Source organism: Narcine bancroftii, chromosome 2 (genome assembly GCF_036971445.1).
Source record: "Narcine bancroftii isolate sNarBan1 chromosome 2, sNarBan1.hap1, whole genome shotgun sequence".
Classification (NCBI taxonomy): Eukaryota; Metazoa; Chordata; class Chondrichthyes; order Torpediniformes; family Narcinidae; genus Narcine; species Narcine bancroftii.
The window spans coordinates 96,199,823-96,217,041 of NC_091470.1; the positions used below are offsets into that span (position 1 = coordinate 96,199,823).

General features: G+C 48.8%; 1 protein-coding gene across 20 annotated transcripts in view; it reads left to right on the plus strand.

Annotated features, from left to right (window-relative positions):
* The window catches only part of LOC138753929 (vinexin-like), an 83,492-nt gene extending 77,106 nt beyond the window's left edge, over positions 1-6,386 (plus strand). For all 20 annotated transcript variants that reach the window (XM_069917502.1, XM_069917503.1, XM_069917505.1 and 17 more), the window contains 3 exons: positions 1,506-2,911; positions 4,095-4,201; positions 4,301-6,386. In XM_069917502.1, coding sequence (XP_069773603.1) covers positions 1,506-2,911; positions 4,095-4,201; positions 4,301-4,362 — 1,575 coding nt within the window. In that variant the 3' untranslated portion in view covers positions 4,363-6,386. The remainder of the gene's footprint in view (positions 1-1,505; positions 2,912-4,094; positions 4,202-4,300) is intronic.
* The last annotated feature ends 10,833 nt before the right edge of the window (positions 6,387-17,219 follow it).

A 17,219-nucleotide genomic window follows, 5' to 3' on the forward strand; every position in this document is an offset into this window, starting at 1 on the left:
GATCCTTGAACACCAATCGCCCTGGGCACGTCATTCGTGCGGAGAGACGCACTGTACATCATTAATGTTTCCCCATTGACCGGGATGGGAGCCCAGATCTAGGACCTCCTTCCATCACCAATGCCTCATCCCATCCAACATCCATCTCCACTGCTCCCTCTTCTCAGTTATTTCGTCCTCTCTGGAATGTGGTGAGCTGAACTGTACACGACTCCAGCACTCTCTCACTTTCAGCATGACCCGTTAGTGGATGACAGCCCTCTCCATCACTGAGATCGATCGTGTCAGAGTAGAACTTCGGTCCTCAGTTATCTCTGGTTTCCTTGTCAACTGTTTCCAAATGCATTCCCCCTGTCCGATTGGATTACATTTGCCACTTGATATCCAGTGTGGTCAAACCAGGACAGTGTCCCAGGTGTGGTCCATCGCATGGACAAGGACTCCTTCCACACTCCTCCCTTTACTCTGTGCACCCTTGCCCATTTCCTGTGGCTCTCACCTTCCATTTCCTCCTCTGTCCAGCCTCATTTACAGCCACCAACCACCTCGCTCTTCCCAGCAAACCTCTTACCCACCTCTCCTGACATTAAATCGAATCACTGACGGCCACCTTCTTCTCCAGCCACCCCTCTGTTACAACTTCTCAACCACTGCCCATATATTTGCTCTTGCATTTCCCTCCCAGAATCCCTCGTGATGCTCAGTTCAATGGCTTATTTGCCGGTTAAACGAGAATGTCTGCAGTTGTTGGGGACAAGTGCAGCACACAAACGTGCTAGAGAAAGTCAGTGGTCACGCAGAAATTGTTTGCCTCATTAGTTCCTCTGTTTAAACACATCATCCGTCCTCCCATCTCTATCTAATTTGTTAACAAGTATTCCAACTGCCCTTGAATGTTGGGATCTGTCCAACTATCTAAACAACCTGCCAATCCAGAATGGTGAGTTGCCAGATAAGAATGTGCGTAGGATGGGGAAATAGGGTGGGATTGAAGACCAAAGGTGGGATTTTCAAACAAAGGTAAAGCTCATCAGCAGGCCACGCGAATTAGTGAGTTCAGGGACAGAAGAGTAGGATGATGGATGGTAAAAGTTCAGCAAGTGTGGACCGGGGGCTTTGGATAATCACGGTAACAGGCCCACAAGTCCATGCCGCCCAATTACACTACAGATCTGGTATGTTTTGAATGGTGGGAGGAAACCAGAACACCTGAAAGAAACCCATGTGGTCATGGGGAGAACATAGAAACTTCTCACAGACAGCGCAGGATTCGAACCCTGGTTACTGATCCTGTAACAGCGTTGCACTAACCGCCATGCTAACTGTACTGCGGACAAACTGAGGGAGAACGGTGCTGGAATTTCTGAACCAAGAGGTAAAGGCATGGATGATAGTTGAGGCAGGAGCAGAGTCAGGAAACGTTGTGGACATGGAGCCGGACAGAGTTGAGAAGATGCTTGATGCCTCCTGGTCAGACCTCTGCTAATCCTTTGTTTGTTCCTTAGGGTGAAACAATCTCTCTCATCAGAAAAGTTGATGATAATTGGCTCGAGGGCCGTGTATCTGGTACCAACCGACAAGGAATCTTCCCAGCCAGCTACGTGCAGGTGGTGAAGTGGCCAAAGGTCAAAATCTCCAGTGAATTTGCTCTTGGTTCAACCTCCCCAAATCCCAATTTCCCCCAGTCCTCACCAAGTTCACCCAACAAGCCCCCGTCCAACACCTCTCAGCCCTTCTCCAGCAGCTCTCCAACCAGCACGACCCAGTGCTACCCGAGCACCTCACCAAACCCCACATCCAAGATCCAACCCCCCACTTCAAAGTCATCCCCAACCCAGCCCAAAGCCATGCCCTCACCAACCTCACAAGGCCAGCCCTACACCAACCTGTCACCAACTCCTGTGAACCATCACTATGCCAATCCATCAGTCACCCCCACAACCCAGTCCTACCAAAAGCCCTTGGAAAACCCCAAAGCCCAGACCTCCGGCACCTTGCCAAATTTGCAAGGCCAGCCCTACATCAACATGTCACCAAATGATGTAAACCTGCACCATGCCAACTTTACATTAACCTCCCCAATCCAGTCTTACCCCAACTCCTCACCAACCCATCAACCTCAACCTTACCCCAACTCCTCATCAACCCATCAACCTCAACCTTACCCCAACTCCTCACCAATCCCTCAACCTCACCCCTACCCCAACAGCTCTCCAACCCCTCAACCTCACCCCTACCCCAACACCTCTCCAACCCATCAACCTCACCCATACCCCAACAGCTCACCAACCCATCAACCTCAACCTTACCCCAACACCTCATCAGCTCCTCAACCTCACCCCTATCTCAACACCTCATCAGCCCCTCAACCTCACCCCTACCCCAACACCTCTCCAACCCCTCAACTTCACCCCTACCTCAACAGCTCACCAACCCACCAACCTCAACCTCATCCCAACACCTCATCAGCCCCTCAACCTCACCCATACCCCAACAGCTCACCAACCCATCAACCTCAACCTTACCCCAACACCTCATCAGCCCCTCAACCTCACCCCTATCTCAACACCTCATCAGCCCCTCAACCTCACCCCTACCCCAACAACTCACCAACCCCTAAACCTCACCCTTACCTCAAAACCTCACCAACTCCCCATGCCCAGCTCTACTCCAACACCTCAACAACCCCCCAAGTCCATCCCTACTCTATCATTTCATCAACAACCCCTAAGTTGGATTCCCCAGTTTCAATGACTAAACAACCTACCAATCAGCATTCACTTCCTGTATCAATCACCAATCAGCAATCATTGCCAGTTTTGGCAACCAGTCAGCACAAGGACTCTTCAGCTGCCTCTCGCAACTGGCGCCTGCAGTCAACACTAACTCCACCTGGGGTTAGCTGCAGCCCGTGAGTTTACTCCTCATTCATCATTCCCCAAGGTGTGTGGGAGAGGGCTGGGGCAGCGAGGCTTGGCTGTGGGTGGGAGCCTTCGACAGAGAGGGGATTATACTGAAAGAATCTGACTGAACAGGGGAGCCTTGGGGAGGAGCAAAGTCCAGTCGATGGGTCCAGGGGTAGGAAATACGTGAGAAAGTGTTCCATTGACAGGGTAGGGAGAGGGACCACTCTTGAAGTACTGTGTGCACTTCTGTCACCAGACTAGCAGTGGAATTCCCTGCCCAAGGAAGCAGTCGAGGCTGCCTCATTAAATCACAGATAGATAGATTTGTGAAGAATTGGGGAATTAAGGGTTCTAGGGAATGAGCAGGGAGGTGGACCAGACCAGCTGTGATCTTATTGAATGGTGGAGCAGACTGGATGGCTGACTGTCCTGTGCTGTAGAGAGAGCAGAGGAGATTCCTCAGGACGGTGCTTGTATTGGAGATCTTTAATTAAGGGGAGAGACTGGGCTGGTTTTTTAATTAAAAAAAAATTAAATTTAGACATACAGCACAGTAACGGGCCCTTTTGAACCATGAGCCCGTGTTGCCCAATCACACCCAATTGGCCTACAACCCCCGGCACATTTTTGAAGGGTGGGAGGAAACTGGAGCCCCCGGGGAAAGCCCTCGCAGACATGGGGAGAACATACAAACTCCTTACAGATAGCGCAGAATTTGAAACCTGGTCCCGATCATTGGCACTGTAACTGCATTGTCCTAACCACAACGCTAACTGTATCGACCCTGGAGCAAAGGAGGCTGAAAGAGGTAGACAGATGGAATCTTTCCCTAAACACAAGAGGAAATAGGTTTAAGATGAGAGGAGTTTTAACATAGAACATTACAGCACAGTAGAGACCCTTCAGCCCACAATGTTGTGCCAACCCAATGGTTGAACTCATTACCTGAGGAAGTGGTGGAATTGGTTGCAACCACCATGATGTGGGCACTTAAATGGACAAGGTGTCCGGTCGAGTGCAGCATAGACTAGTGGGCTGAAGGGCCTGCTCTGAGTTGCACTGCTGTAATGGAGGGGGCAGAGAGATGGGTCGTTGAGGGAGCGAGGGTTGATGTTGACAGGAGTAGAGGAAGGCTCCAGTTTGCGGTGTTTTTGGATGAAGTGGAACGTTGACATGTCACTCTTACAGGTACCGGGCTCTCTATAGTTACCGCCCTCTGAACACGGACGAGCTGGAGCTCAGCGAGGGGGACGTGGTAGACGTGCTGGAGAAATGTGATGATGGCTGGTTTGTGGGTAAGTGGCTGACTGACTTCAGCAGGATTATGGGCCAGGATGGGGTGTGGACTGACCCCTCTCACTCACTCACTGGCATCTCTCGCTCTTCCCTCACAGGGATATCTCGACGGACTAACAACTTCGGAACCTTCCCCGGGAACTACGTGTGGCCAGTGTGATCTTCAGCTGACAGTTGTAGGCTTGCAGAGACACGGGGCTTTCCCACTCAGCCACTGCTCCCTGCACACCCACTCTCCCAGTTACTCCCTCATTCTATAGCCTTATAAATATATAAATTTAAATTTAGACATTCAGCATGGTAACAAGCCCTTCGGCCCACGAGTGCGTTAAACCCAATTAACCTAAAACCCCCGGTATTTCGAACAGTAGGTGGATACCAGAGCCCCCGGAGAAAACCCACACAGACATGGGGAGAACATACCAACTCCTTACAGTGCCAGATTCGAACCCTGGACCCGTTCGCTGGTTCTGTTATGCTAACTGCTATACTAACCATGCCGCCCACTGCTATCTCTTCCAAAGGCAGCAGGCTTCCCCCTCACCCCAGTGTCACCCCCTCCTCACTCAAGGGGTCAGCCCCTTGGCCTAAGTCACCCCCTCTTCACCCAAGGCCCCCACAATGTCGGTGATCCTCAGCCCAGTGGAGTTACCCACCTCGTTCCAGGATCACCACCCCCCCCTTGACCCAGGGTCACCCATCCCCAGGGTCATCCCTCCTCACCCTGGGGATTACCCCCACATCCCAGGCCCCCCCACTCCCAAGTCAGTCTTCCTCTTGTCCCACCCCCCCCCATTCGCCCTCACCCAGGAGGTCATTCAACCACCAAGGTCAACCCACCCTCACCCCAGGAGGTGAGAGGTCAGACACCCCGGCTCGGGTTGGATGGCATTTGCGCAGACCAAGGGGCAATCCCCGCCAGGGGAGATGGTCGGGGGAGATGGTCGGGTGGAGCCTCTGCCAGATGCCTGGAAAATCTCTGCTTCTTCTCAATAAAAAGATGCAAGAATTAGATGCTCTCCTCTCCTGACTGACACTGCGGGCCCAGCTGGTTACTAGAACCTGTCCCTCTCCGCCTGTCAATCATCGGGCTCAACCGAATCTCACTTCATCTCATCACACTTGAAGCCCTTTTCATGCTACCCACAGTGGTCCAAAAGGAGACATCAGGGAGAATATCCTCAACATCTTCTCACTTCCAAAGCCATGCAGCCCATTAGTTCCGATGCCAGCTCTCTGGGAACAATCCCATCAGCCCACCCCCTTCGCTTTCCCTGCACAACATTCGATCTGACCAGCCCAGTGACCTCTCTCCATCAATCGACATCAAGGTCATTTGCCGCAACAATGAAACCACCCCTCACATCTTCAGGATGTGAGAGGCAAGAGGTGCACCCACCTGATCGCAGGGAGAAAATGTAAACTCCATACAGACAGTGCCGGTGGTCGGGATCGAACCGGGGTCAATGGGGCCATGAGGCGGGTGCTTCACCCATTGAACCCTTGTGCTGAGGCGAGAAATGTGGGGAGGTGAGAGGCTGCTAGACAAATGAAGGTGGGAGTGGAGAGGTCTCCAGCTCTCCATCTGTTCCATATCCCAACACCTCCTGGATCCTCCCCAGTCCCTCCCCCACTCTCCTTTAGGCATGGAACCCCCTCCCCCCACTTATCCCATCCAAGTCCCAAAACACTGTCCATTTCCCCTCATGGATGCTGCTTGACTCACTGGACTGGTGGGGGGGGGGGGGAGCCTGCGGACCACACTGGGTGACAGAGGGTGTGACACCAAAATGAGAGTAACATTTTTGTTCAGTGTTTCAGCAGAAATTTAGTATTTTTTATAAAAATATCCCCGTGTTTAGTTATAACAGCAAAAGCAATTTCCGGAAGCCCAGCTGACGTGTATCAATGTACCTACAAGGCTAAACCTCGATGCTCATTTACTTTTTGAACTTCCGGTCAGAGCTGTCATTATTACCCAATACTCTTATGCTTTGAACCACGTGGTTTCGTCTGCACGCGCTACAAGCCGCACTGTCATTTTCGTCGCTGCCGTGCATATGATATTGTAATTTAAAGGTGAAATTTTAATTTTGTCAATTGTTTATCTCACTGCTATTGCCGTTACATTCAGTGATCTACAGGAATTACGATATATCAATAACATACATACAAAAAACATTACTAAGGATTCTGTATGGTCTGGTATGGAAGGAGATCCATGCAGGGGATGGGGGGAAGTGGAATGACATGGTGAGTTACCACACTGGGAGACACCAACCGTAGTGACATCACTGTCTCACCAGATTCTCATTAATGCACAAGGTTCTCCCATCTGCAATTCCTCACTGGATAGCTGGCCTCCTGAGATGGAGACTGCGTGCCCCAGGGAGGGGAGAGAGAGGTGTCAGGAGTGGTCGAAGGGTGGAACTGGGAGCGAAGCCGCTAAAGTTGAAGAGATCTGCATGGGCACAGGACGCAGCCATCATTGTGACAGAGAAAGGCAGTGGCTCAGAATAAGGACTGTGTCCAAGGTGGATGAATGTCCTGTGACTCCACCTTAGGAAGTGAGATGAAGTTGTTCAGGGTAGGAGCAAGTTGACAAAGGAGCTTCAAGGAGTTTATTCGTCTCTACATGCAGAGAACAGGCAGAACATCTGCCTGCAGACCAACAGGCTAAACCAGCTGTGTCAAGAGCACAGTTTACAGCCGTGGTTCTCAACCTTCCACTCACATACCACCTTAAGCAATCCCCGTGCCATCAGTGCTCTGTGATTAGTAAAGGATTGCTTATGTGAGTGGAAAGAAAAGGTTTGAAAACCACTGGTTGACAGAGTATAGGATTTCAATGAAAAGGAATTAGTACCAAGCAAGAGGAGTGTGGGAGCGGAGTTATCATAAATCTGATAACTTCAGGGACGAAAACTGTTGATGTGCATTTTCACACTCTTAACTGTCTCCCAATAGGAAGAAGGAGAAGAGAGTGTGTCTGGGGGGTGCGACGGGTCCTTCAGTATTTGAAATTTTACATTTTAAATTTAGACATACTGCACGGTAAAAGGTCCTTCCAGCCCATGAGCCCATGCCGCCCAATTACACCCAATTGAGCTACAACCACTGCACATTTTTTTTTGAGAGGGTAAGGAAATCGGAGCGCCCAAAGGAAACCCACGCAGATGTGGGGAGAATGTACAAACTCCTTACAGACAACACCGAATTCAAACCCCAATCCCTGGTCCCGTAACAGCGTTGCATTATGCGAACCGTGCCGCCCAGCTTTGGCAGCCTTTCCATGGGAGGTGTGGGAGGGAATTTGTTCTGAGGTCCATTCCTCCGATCCTGAGCACAGCAGCTGCCGACCCACACTGTGATGCACCCAGCATGTCTATTTTCGATGGTGCTCCTTTAGAAGTTGTTGAACGACAAGGGGTGGGGGGTGGGGGTCATGTCTTCCTGCACTCTCTCCATCATCACCTTTGCATGCTTGTCCCACGTCAGGTCAGGAAGGAGGGAGTCGCAGAGGGTAGTACCCAGGCAGCTAAACGGTGGGGGGACATCTGCTCCAGTGCAGAAGTGCAAAAATCGTGAAGGGTTGTGGGCTACGCTGAGATGGTTGAGCAGGGGAGGGGGAAGACCCATCAGAGCTCCACTGAAGAATGCCCATCAGCCCCACACACAGTGGTCTCCTGGCATCACTGAGAGCAGCACAGAGAGGGAGAGAGTTAGAGTGGAGTATGAGGGAGAGGGATGGAGAATGTGTATGAGCTGGAACTCTAAATAGAATGAGGGACAAAGAAAATCACATGTCATATGTACCTGTGTAAAAGTCGAATCCCCTCCCCATTCTTGGCCCTAGCCGCCCACGCATCGGAGTTCCCAAAGCCTCGATCACGGACTCTCGCCTCGGCCTCAGCTGCCTGCCCATTGGAGCTCCCAATGTCTCGACCTCAGACTTTCCAATGGGTCCGGGCCACCCACCTATCAGAGCTCCCGACTCCTTGAACAACACAGGTACTTACTGTGATCAAAAGTAGTATCTATGTAATAGTTGACCCCATAAATTTAATGTTGAAAAATGGTCTACGAGGAGTCACGTGATGGAGTAGTGGCCGGACGGTGAACTCCAGCCCTCTCCAGAAAAGTCGGGAAAAACAAGAGAAAACACAAAGGCACAGAAATAAAAGTTACAGAAAAGTGAGTATAAAGGTGGAAAGAAGATGGCGACAAAAAAAGAAAAATCGAAAGCAACGGTAAGAAGAGAGGAAGAGAAGACAAAGGAGGAAAAAGGTGAAGGCCTTACCTGTCCGAAGAGGCCCGCTGCGGAGAGAGAAACCCGCTCCCTCAGGTCGGTAAATAATGGACTACAAAAATGGCTCGCAGAGCCGAGTAAAAGTGCGCAACCGCGCATGCGCGATACTTCGCGCATGCGCGATGCGAATGAAAAAAAACACACCGACGGGAGGGGGGACCAGCTGGGGAGTCGATCTCCACAGCCGGCAACGACAGCTGCAGAACACCTGCAGCAAGAAGAGACCACAGAAGACAATAGAAACAAGAAAGAAGAGGAGGAAAGGTCAACAAAGAAACAACAGAGGGTCAACCCAGAGGAAGAAGAAGAGGAAGAGTATGGTGAAATAGAAGAAGAAAAGAAAGGCAAGGTAAAGGATATACTTGCTCTTATTAAAGGATACATGGAGTCATTTAAAGAATGGCAAACACAGGAATTTAAGGATTTAAGAAAAAGAATAAACAACACAGAAGAGAAAATAAATAAAATGGAGATGACCTTAACAGAAATGGGAAAAAAAATGGACAAGATGGAAGAGCGGGCAGTAGCAGCAGAAATGGAGGTAGAAGACTTAAAAAAGAAATTGGAGAAATCTAATAAAAAAACTAAAGAGACACAAGAACTACTAGCTCAAAAAATAGATACAATGGAAAATTATAACAGAAGAAATAACATAAAGATAGTGGGCCTTAAGGAAGATGAAGAAGGCAAGAATATGAGGGAGTTTATAAAAGAGTGGATCCCTAAGACCCTAGGATGTCCAGAACTACAGCAAGAATTGGAAATAGAAAGGGCACATAGAGTATTGGCCTCTAAACCACAACCACAACAAAAACCAAGATCTATTGTAGTAAAATTCCTAAGATATACTACAAGAGAAAAGGTACTGGAGAAGACAATGGAAAAAGTAAGAGAGGGCAACAAACCACTGGAGTATAAAGGGCAAAAAATCTTCATTTATCCAGATATAAGTTTTGAACTCCTAAAGAAGAGAAAAGAGTTCAATACAGCAAAGGCGATTTTATGGAAGAAAGGGTATAAATTTATACTAAAGCATCCAGCGGTATTGAAAATATTTATTCCAGGACAACAAAACAGACTATTCTCGGATCCAGAAGAAGCACGAAAATTTGCAGAACAATTACAAAAATAGACTGAGGGAGGAAGACGGGTAATGAGAGTTAAAATGATCACGATTGATATGTATGTGGGTAAAGACAAAAATAGACTGAGGGATGAAGACGGGTAATGAGAGTAAAAATGATCACGATTGATATGTATGCGGGTAAAGAGGTATAAGAGTGAATAGAGACAATGAGCATACATGAATGTATCTGTACTTAGAGGAAAATATAGATAGTATAGACAAGAATTAATAAGGGAAGGTAATGGAATAGAGAGAATAAGGAGGGAATTAAAAGAGTGACCTTTGTGACATATGAAAAGTGAAATCTTTTCTGGGGGAGGCGGGGTGGGGGGAAATAGCGGTCACTGCAAAATCAGTTGACGCTTGCGAGTGGATTCGCAAATCCAAATGGAGAGGGGAGATGTGGTTGTCCGACAAGGGATAAAGGACAACTCAGGAGGTGAAGGGGAGATTGGGGATAAATAAGATAGAAATAGGAGAATAAGGAAAATGTTGGATGTTGTAGGAATGTTGTCTTATAAAGAGTTGAAAATAAGAAAACAGAAATGGAAAAGGAGGAAAGGTAATGATGGAAAAACGGAAAGAGAAGATAAACAAAATATAAAAGGGCTACGCTGAACTATATGTCTTTAAATATTAATGGAATACATAACCAAATTAAAAGGAAGAAACTACCAAATTTAAATGAATAAATGTATTCCATTAGAAAAAATAACATATTGGTTAAGAAATAATATTGAAATATTCGAACAAGTATAGGAGCCTTACATTAAATACAATAGCGAAAACCTACCGGGGACAAACATTACCTAAGTTGATGGAAGGAGAAGGAAAGAAAAGAATGGACTCAGTAGAATTTCTGGTGTAATTTTGTTGAATGACAACATTGTCTGACTGGCTTAATGCAACCTAGATTGTATACCTAAAATGGATGAGAGGGGGGGGGGGTGGGGGGGTGGTTTGGGAGGAAAGGGGGGGAAGAAAAAGTCACTGTATATGTGTGAAAAAGAAATAGTGTATATCATGGCTAATGTGATTTATGGTGTGAAAAATAAAAAAATAAAAATGGTCTACAAAACTCGCCTTTTCCATGAGTATATAAGGTACGAGTGGAGGAAGATGACCGCTTGGTTCTCGGCTGACGAGACACTCGGACAAGGATGATAGCACAGTGACTACACAATCGCCTTTGCTCGGTCTGCTGCCGGTGCAGGAGATCCGTGGGAGAAGTGCTGGAACCCGAGAATCACTGGGATCCTTGGAACTTAACTGAAACACGCTCTTCACCTGCGATTGATGAAGGAGTCCACACAGAGGAAAAGGCACTGAGGACAAATCCCCAACTTTCCATGATCTGAAGTTCCTCGAAGCACCTCATCTTCCAACCGGGCACCCTCCAACTGGACGGCATTAATATCGATTTCTCTGGATTTCATTAAACTCCCCATCCCCTCTATCGTCTTCCCCCAGCTCTGTCTCTCTCCCATTTCCCTGTCTCTTTTCCAACACACCTAATCAATTTTCACCTCTCCCCTTGTCATATCCTATTAACATCCTTTGTTGGTCTGGATTCCACCCCCAGCCAGCGCTGTCTGAGATTGCTAGCTTAGTCCTTGAAGGGCTCAGGCCCGAAACGTCAGCGATAGATCTTTGTCTCCTACAGATGCTGGAAGACTGGCTGAGTTCCTCCAGCATTTTGGTGCGTTTTCGTCCTCTTGTGTGAGCCACTCAGCCTTCCGCCCTCTCCAAAGCCCTTCCTGAAGTGAGGGGCCCAGGACTGAACCCAGGAGATAAATGGGTGAGTGGTGAGTGACTCCATTCTCCCCACACAGAACCGCTGATGCAGTTGGCAGGATTGTTGAGTTGAGGTTGCTTCTCCATGTAGCTCAGAAGGTGTGCTGGTGCTGCAGGCCTGAGTATCCCAGGCCCCGGCACCCATCCCCCCCCCCCACCCCCAACCATGCGGGGATTCCCACCTCCTCACTCCACGATCGAATACTGACATCCGTTCTGCTCTGCAATTTTCCGTCTGGGCACCCTCCAACTGGATAGCATTAAAATCAACTTCTCTGGTTTCTGATACCACCCCCGCCCCCATCTCATCCTCTAATTACCTCTCTCCCTCCTTTTCCCTTGTCTCCTTTCACAGAGCCAAAATCAATTCTCACCTTTCCTCATCATACCTTTTCCTTGATGGTCTGGATTCCTCCCCCTCCCATCCTCCCATTCTTCGCCCCGCCCGCCCCCCTCCCCACATTTCTCTCTCTCTCTCTCTCTCTCTCTCTCTCACTCACTCACTCACTCACTCTCTCTCTCTATCTTTAATTCAGACACCTGTCTGCTTTTTTGCTCATACCCTGAAGGAGGGCTCATGCCCTAAATGTATCTTCACCTACTGTGACGCTGTGAGACCGGCTAAATACCTCCAGCATCTGTGTGGAAGAAGGGCTCAGGCCCGAAACATCAGTGATCTATCTTAACCTGTGGACGCTGCGAGACCGGCTGAGTTTATCCAGCATCTCTGTGGAAGAAGGACTCAGGCCCGAAACGTCGGAAATATAGCTTCACCTCCTGTGGACGCTGCGAGACCGGCTGAGTTCTTCCAGCCACTCTGTGGAAGAAGGCCTCAGGCCCGAAACGTCAGTGATCTATCTTAACCTGTGGATTCTGCGAGACCGGCTGAGTTCCTCTGGATTCTCTGTGGAAGAAGGACTCAAGCCTGAAACATTGGAAATATATCTTCACCTCTTGTGGACACTGCGAGAGAGGCTGAGTTCCTCCAGCATCTCTGTGGAAGAAGGGCTCAGGACTGGAATGTCGGTAATATATCTTCACCTCTTGTGGACGCTGCGAAACCGGCCGAGTTCCTCCAGCATCTCTGTGGAAGAATGGCTCAGGCCGGAAATGTCGGTAATATATCTTCACCTCCTGTGGACACTGCGAGACGGGCTGAGTTCCTCCAGCATCTCTGTGTGTTTTTTCTGGACAAGGAGTTCCATTCTTTTCAGAGATCCCAGTGGACCTCCATTCTTCCCTCCCTCATTTCCCAACCTCCTCCCTCCTGTAACCTAACCTCCTCCCAATCCCTGGCTGTTAACCAGGACAGTCACACACAGGAACATGCTCCCCTGCCTCCTCCATGAACAAGATCATTTGGAACTGCATGGCTGCTGGATCTCATCTTCCAGCATCTACTCAGCAACATTGTTCCCACTGAGGCCATAGCCCTGAGATTGAGAGTGTGTCGAGGATTCTGCAGTGAAATTCATTGCTTCCATCTACACAGTCAGGGCACCAGTGGGGCAGCAGGAAGTGCTGTGCTGGGCAAGGATGTTGTGTCAGACTGTGGCATGCTGGTACCAATGGTTGAGAGACTTCTAACTTTCTGTGAAGGCAGATTGCGTGTCTCACCGCTTTTAGCCATACCTCACTGTTCCCCTTGGCTGGGGAGATTTCCGTCCTTCTGCCACAGCATTGCTGAAGGAGGGAGGGAAGGAGGGAGGTTGGGAAAGGAGGGAGGGAGGAATGGCGGAGGGAGGGGAAGGAGGAGGAAGAGGAGCAGGTTAGGGGAGGGGGTGGGGAGGGAGATAGAAGGAAGGAGGGGGAGAGAAGGAGGGAGAGGGAGGAGGGAGATAAGGAAGTTTAGAGAGAGGTGGGAGGGAGGGAGGAAGGAGGAGAGCTTGAGAAGAGGGAGGGAGGGAACGTGAGGTTTAGGGAGCTGATGGGATGAAGGAGGGAGGAGACCCTACCAGTGCCTCAGAGCTTCCTGAAACACTTTGCACCAATGTACGTGCCTGAGTGCAGTCACTCTTCTATTACGAGGAGTGACAGTCATTTCTCCACCAGCAAGATCCCACAGAGACGTGACAATAATTGAGCAGATGCAGCGAAGGGTCATTGAATACCCAATACAGAAACTGGCCCTTTTGGCCATCAAGTTCATGCTGGTCATCAAACACCCAGTCTATTTTATTCCCCCACATTTCACTCATCTCCCCCCAGATTCTACCCCTCATTATGCACCAGGAGTAACTTGCAATGTCTTTAAGATGTGGAATTCAGGGGAAACCTCCGCGGTCACAGGGAGAATGTGAAACTCCATGCAGACAGCAGCGGAGGTCAGGATTGAACTGGGGAGTCTGGTGTTGTGAGCATTTTCCATCCATTCCTCTCAGAGGAGCACATCACATCCTTGCTCTACTGCACAGGTCACGGTCCCACCCTCAGTACACACCCCCCACTAGCCCAATCCATCTTCAGCACACCCCACACACCAGCTTAGTTCTCAATATTTCTTATATTCGTCCACAGCACACTGAGTCCATTCAGCCCACCTCTTACTGTGCTGGATCTTGGAAAGAGCTCTACATTTTCTCCCCCTCCATGCTTTCACAATTCTGCTTCACTTTGATAGTAAAGAAAAAGTCAAAGTGAGGCCATGTCTTTGGTTCATTGATCATTCAGGAATCTGATGGCAGAGGGGAAGAAGCTGTCCTTGTGCCGCTGGGTGCTCATCTTCAGGCTCCTGTACCTTTTCCCCGATGGTAGTAGAGTGAAGAGGGCATGGCTTGGGTGGTGAGGGTCCTTGAGGATAGAGGCTTCGTTTTTAAGACTCCGCCTCATGTAGATGTCCTCGATGGAGTGAAGTCTGGTGCCTGTGATGTCACAGGCCAAGTTAACAACCCTCTGGAGTTTATTCTTGTCCTGAGAGTTGGCACCTCCATACCAGGCAGTGATGCAACCAGTCAGAATGCTCTCCATGGTCCACCTTTAGAAGTTTACAAGAGTGTTTGGTGATATAACAAACCTCCTCAGACGCCTCACAAAGTATAGTCGCTGGCGAGCCTTCTTCATGATTGCATCAACATGAACACTCCAGGACAGATCCTCATAGATATTGGCGCCCAGGAATTTGAAGTTCTTGACCCTCTCCATTGATGACCCCTCAATGAGGACTGAGTCATGTTGCCCTGACTTCCTCCTGACACCCACAATCATCTTCTTTGTTTTGCTAAAGTTGAGTGCAAAGTTATTGGTGTGAGACCACTCAAATGAGCTGATCTATCACCCTCCTGTACACTTCCTCATTGCCATCTGTGGTTCTGCCGACAACCGTGGTGTCACCAGCATGTGATTTGTACATGTCATGTCATGGGTGTAGAGTGAATAGAGCAGTGGGCTGAGCACACATCCTTGAGGTGTGCCTCTATTGATCATCAGTGAGGAAGAGACATTGAAACTTTCCTCCACACTTGACTGACAGCAGGTCCAGATCATAACAGCTGGCCCAGTGAAGGAATTGTTTTCTGCTCTGGTTCAAGTCAAGTTTATTGTCACCTGATTGTACAAGTACAACCCGACAAAACAGCGTTCTCCAGTCATCAGTGCTAAACACGCAGACACACAACCAGACATAACACACATACACAAGCAAGTGGATGTGGTATATCTGGATTTTAGTAAGGCATTTGATAAGGTTCCGCACAGAAGACTAGCGTACAAACTTAAAAAGCATGGTATAGGAGGTATGGTATTAAAGTGGATAGAGAATTGGTTGATGGACAGGAAGCAAAGAGTAGGTATAAATGGGTTCTTTTCCAAATGGCAACCAGTGACTAGTGGGGTACCACAGGGCTCCATGCTGGGGCCACAGTTGTTTACAATATATATCAACGACTTAGATGTGGGAATAGATTTGCAGACGGTACAAAGTTGGGTAGCGGGGTTGGCTGTGTTGAGGATGCTAGGAGAGTGCAGAATGATTTGGACAAGTTGGGCGAGTGGGCCAAGACGTGGCAGATGCAGTATAATGTGGATAAATGTGAGATTATCCACTTTGGAGGTAAGAACAGGAAAGAGGATTATTATCTAAATGGTATCTGTTTAGGAAAAGGGGAGATGCAGAGAGACTTGGGTGTTGCTGTGCATCAGTCATTGAAAGTGGGTGTGCAGGTGCAGTAGGCGATGAAGAGGGCGAATGGTATGTTGGCGTTCATAGCGAGAGGATTTTAGTACAGAGATCCTGATACAGCTGTACAGGGCCTTGGTGAGACCACACCTGGAGTACTCCATGCAGTTTTGGTCTCCTTATCTGAAGAAGGACATCCTCGCCATGGAGGGGGTGCAGAGAAGATTCACTAGACTGATACCAGGGATGGAAGGACTTGCTTATGAAGAAAGGTTGGATAGACTAGGCTTGTATTCTCTGGAATTTAGAAGATTGAGGGGGGATCTTATAGAAACATATAAAATTCTTAAGGGATTAGACAGACTAGATGCAGGTAGGTTGTTTCCAACGCTGGGAAAAACCAGAACCAGGGGTTTAAGGATAAGGGGAAAGTTTATTTAGGACTGAGATGAGAAAAAATTTCTTCTCTCAGAGGGTGGTAGGTAGATCTGTGGAATTCTTTGCCACAGGAAGTAGTTGAGGCCGGTTCCTTGTCAATATTCAAGATTTGGTCCTTGTGGCTGAGGATCAAGGGGTATGGGGAGAAGGCAGGAACCAGGTACTGATCAGCCATGATCATATTAAATGGTGGTGTAGGCTTGAAGGGCCAAATGACTGACCCCTGCACCTATTTTTCTATACAAATAAATAAATAAATAATGACTATGAGAGCCCGGGATGGTGAGTGGGTGCAGTTCCTTTGGTCATTCTCACTGCCTGTGGGAAGAAGCTGTTCCTTATCCTGGTGGTGCTGGCTCTGATCCTCCTGTATCTCTTTCCCAACAGGAGCAGCTGAAAGATGCTGTGTATGGAGTGGAAAGAGTCCTCAATGATTTTGCGCAGCCTCTTCAGGCAATGATCACACTACATCACGTCAATGGGGGGTGGGGGTGGGAGGGAGAAAGGGAGACTCCAGTGATCCACTATTATGGACCTGTGGATTGATACATTTCTCTGCAGCAACCGTACCCACACTGTGATACAGTCAGCCATGACTCTCTTGATAGTGGGCTAAGCACGCATCCTTGAGGTGTGCCTGTGTTGATCATCAGTAAAGCTGACATAATGGTAGCTGGTAGCCTTGCCTGCTTCAGTCTTCTCAGAAAGTTCAGACACTGAGGAGATGCTGTGTGTCCATGATAGGTCACTAGTTAAGTGAACTCCAAGGAACTTGGTGCTCTCCACTCTTTCCACTTGTTGATGTGTAGTGGAGGGTGGTCGTTCCTGGTCCCCCTGAAGTCACGATCATCTCCTTCATCTTTTCCACATTGAGACTCAGGTTGTTCCCCTCGCACCACATCACAAGATTTTCCACCTCTTCTCTGTAGCGTTGTTGCTGATGAGGCCAGCGACTGTCGAGCCATCTGCAAAACTGATGACGTTGTTGGAGCTGGATCCGGCGATACAGTCATGGGTCAGTGGGCCTGAGGTGCGCCAGTGCTCAGCGTGACGGTGCTCGATGTTCTGCTACTGACCTGGACAGACTGTGGTCATCCCGTTCGCCTTTAGCCGATAATCCGGCAACTCGAGACTTGGGCAGTGCTGCACTATCACACCCGGTAATTCCCAAACACACTTTCATGTCCCTTTTTGAATATATTCCACAGTAATTGAACCAATTTTCCGATGTTACAG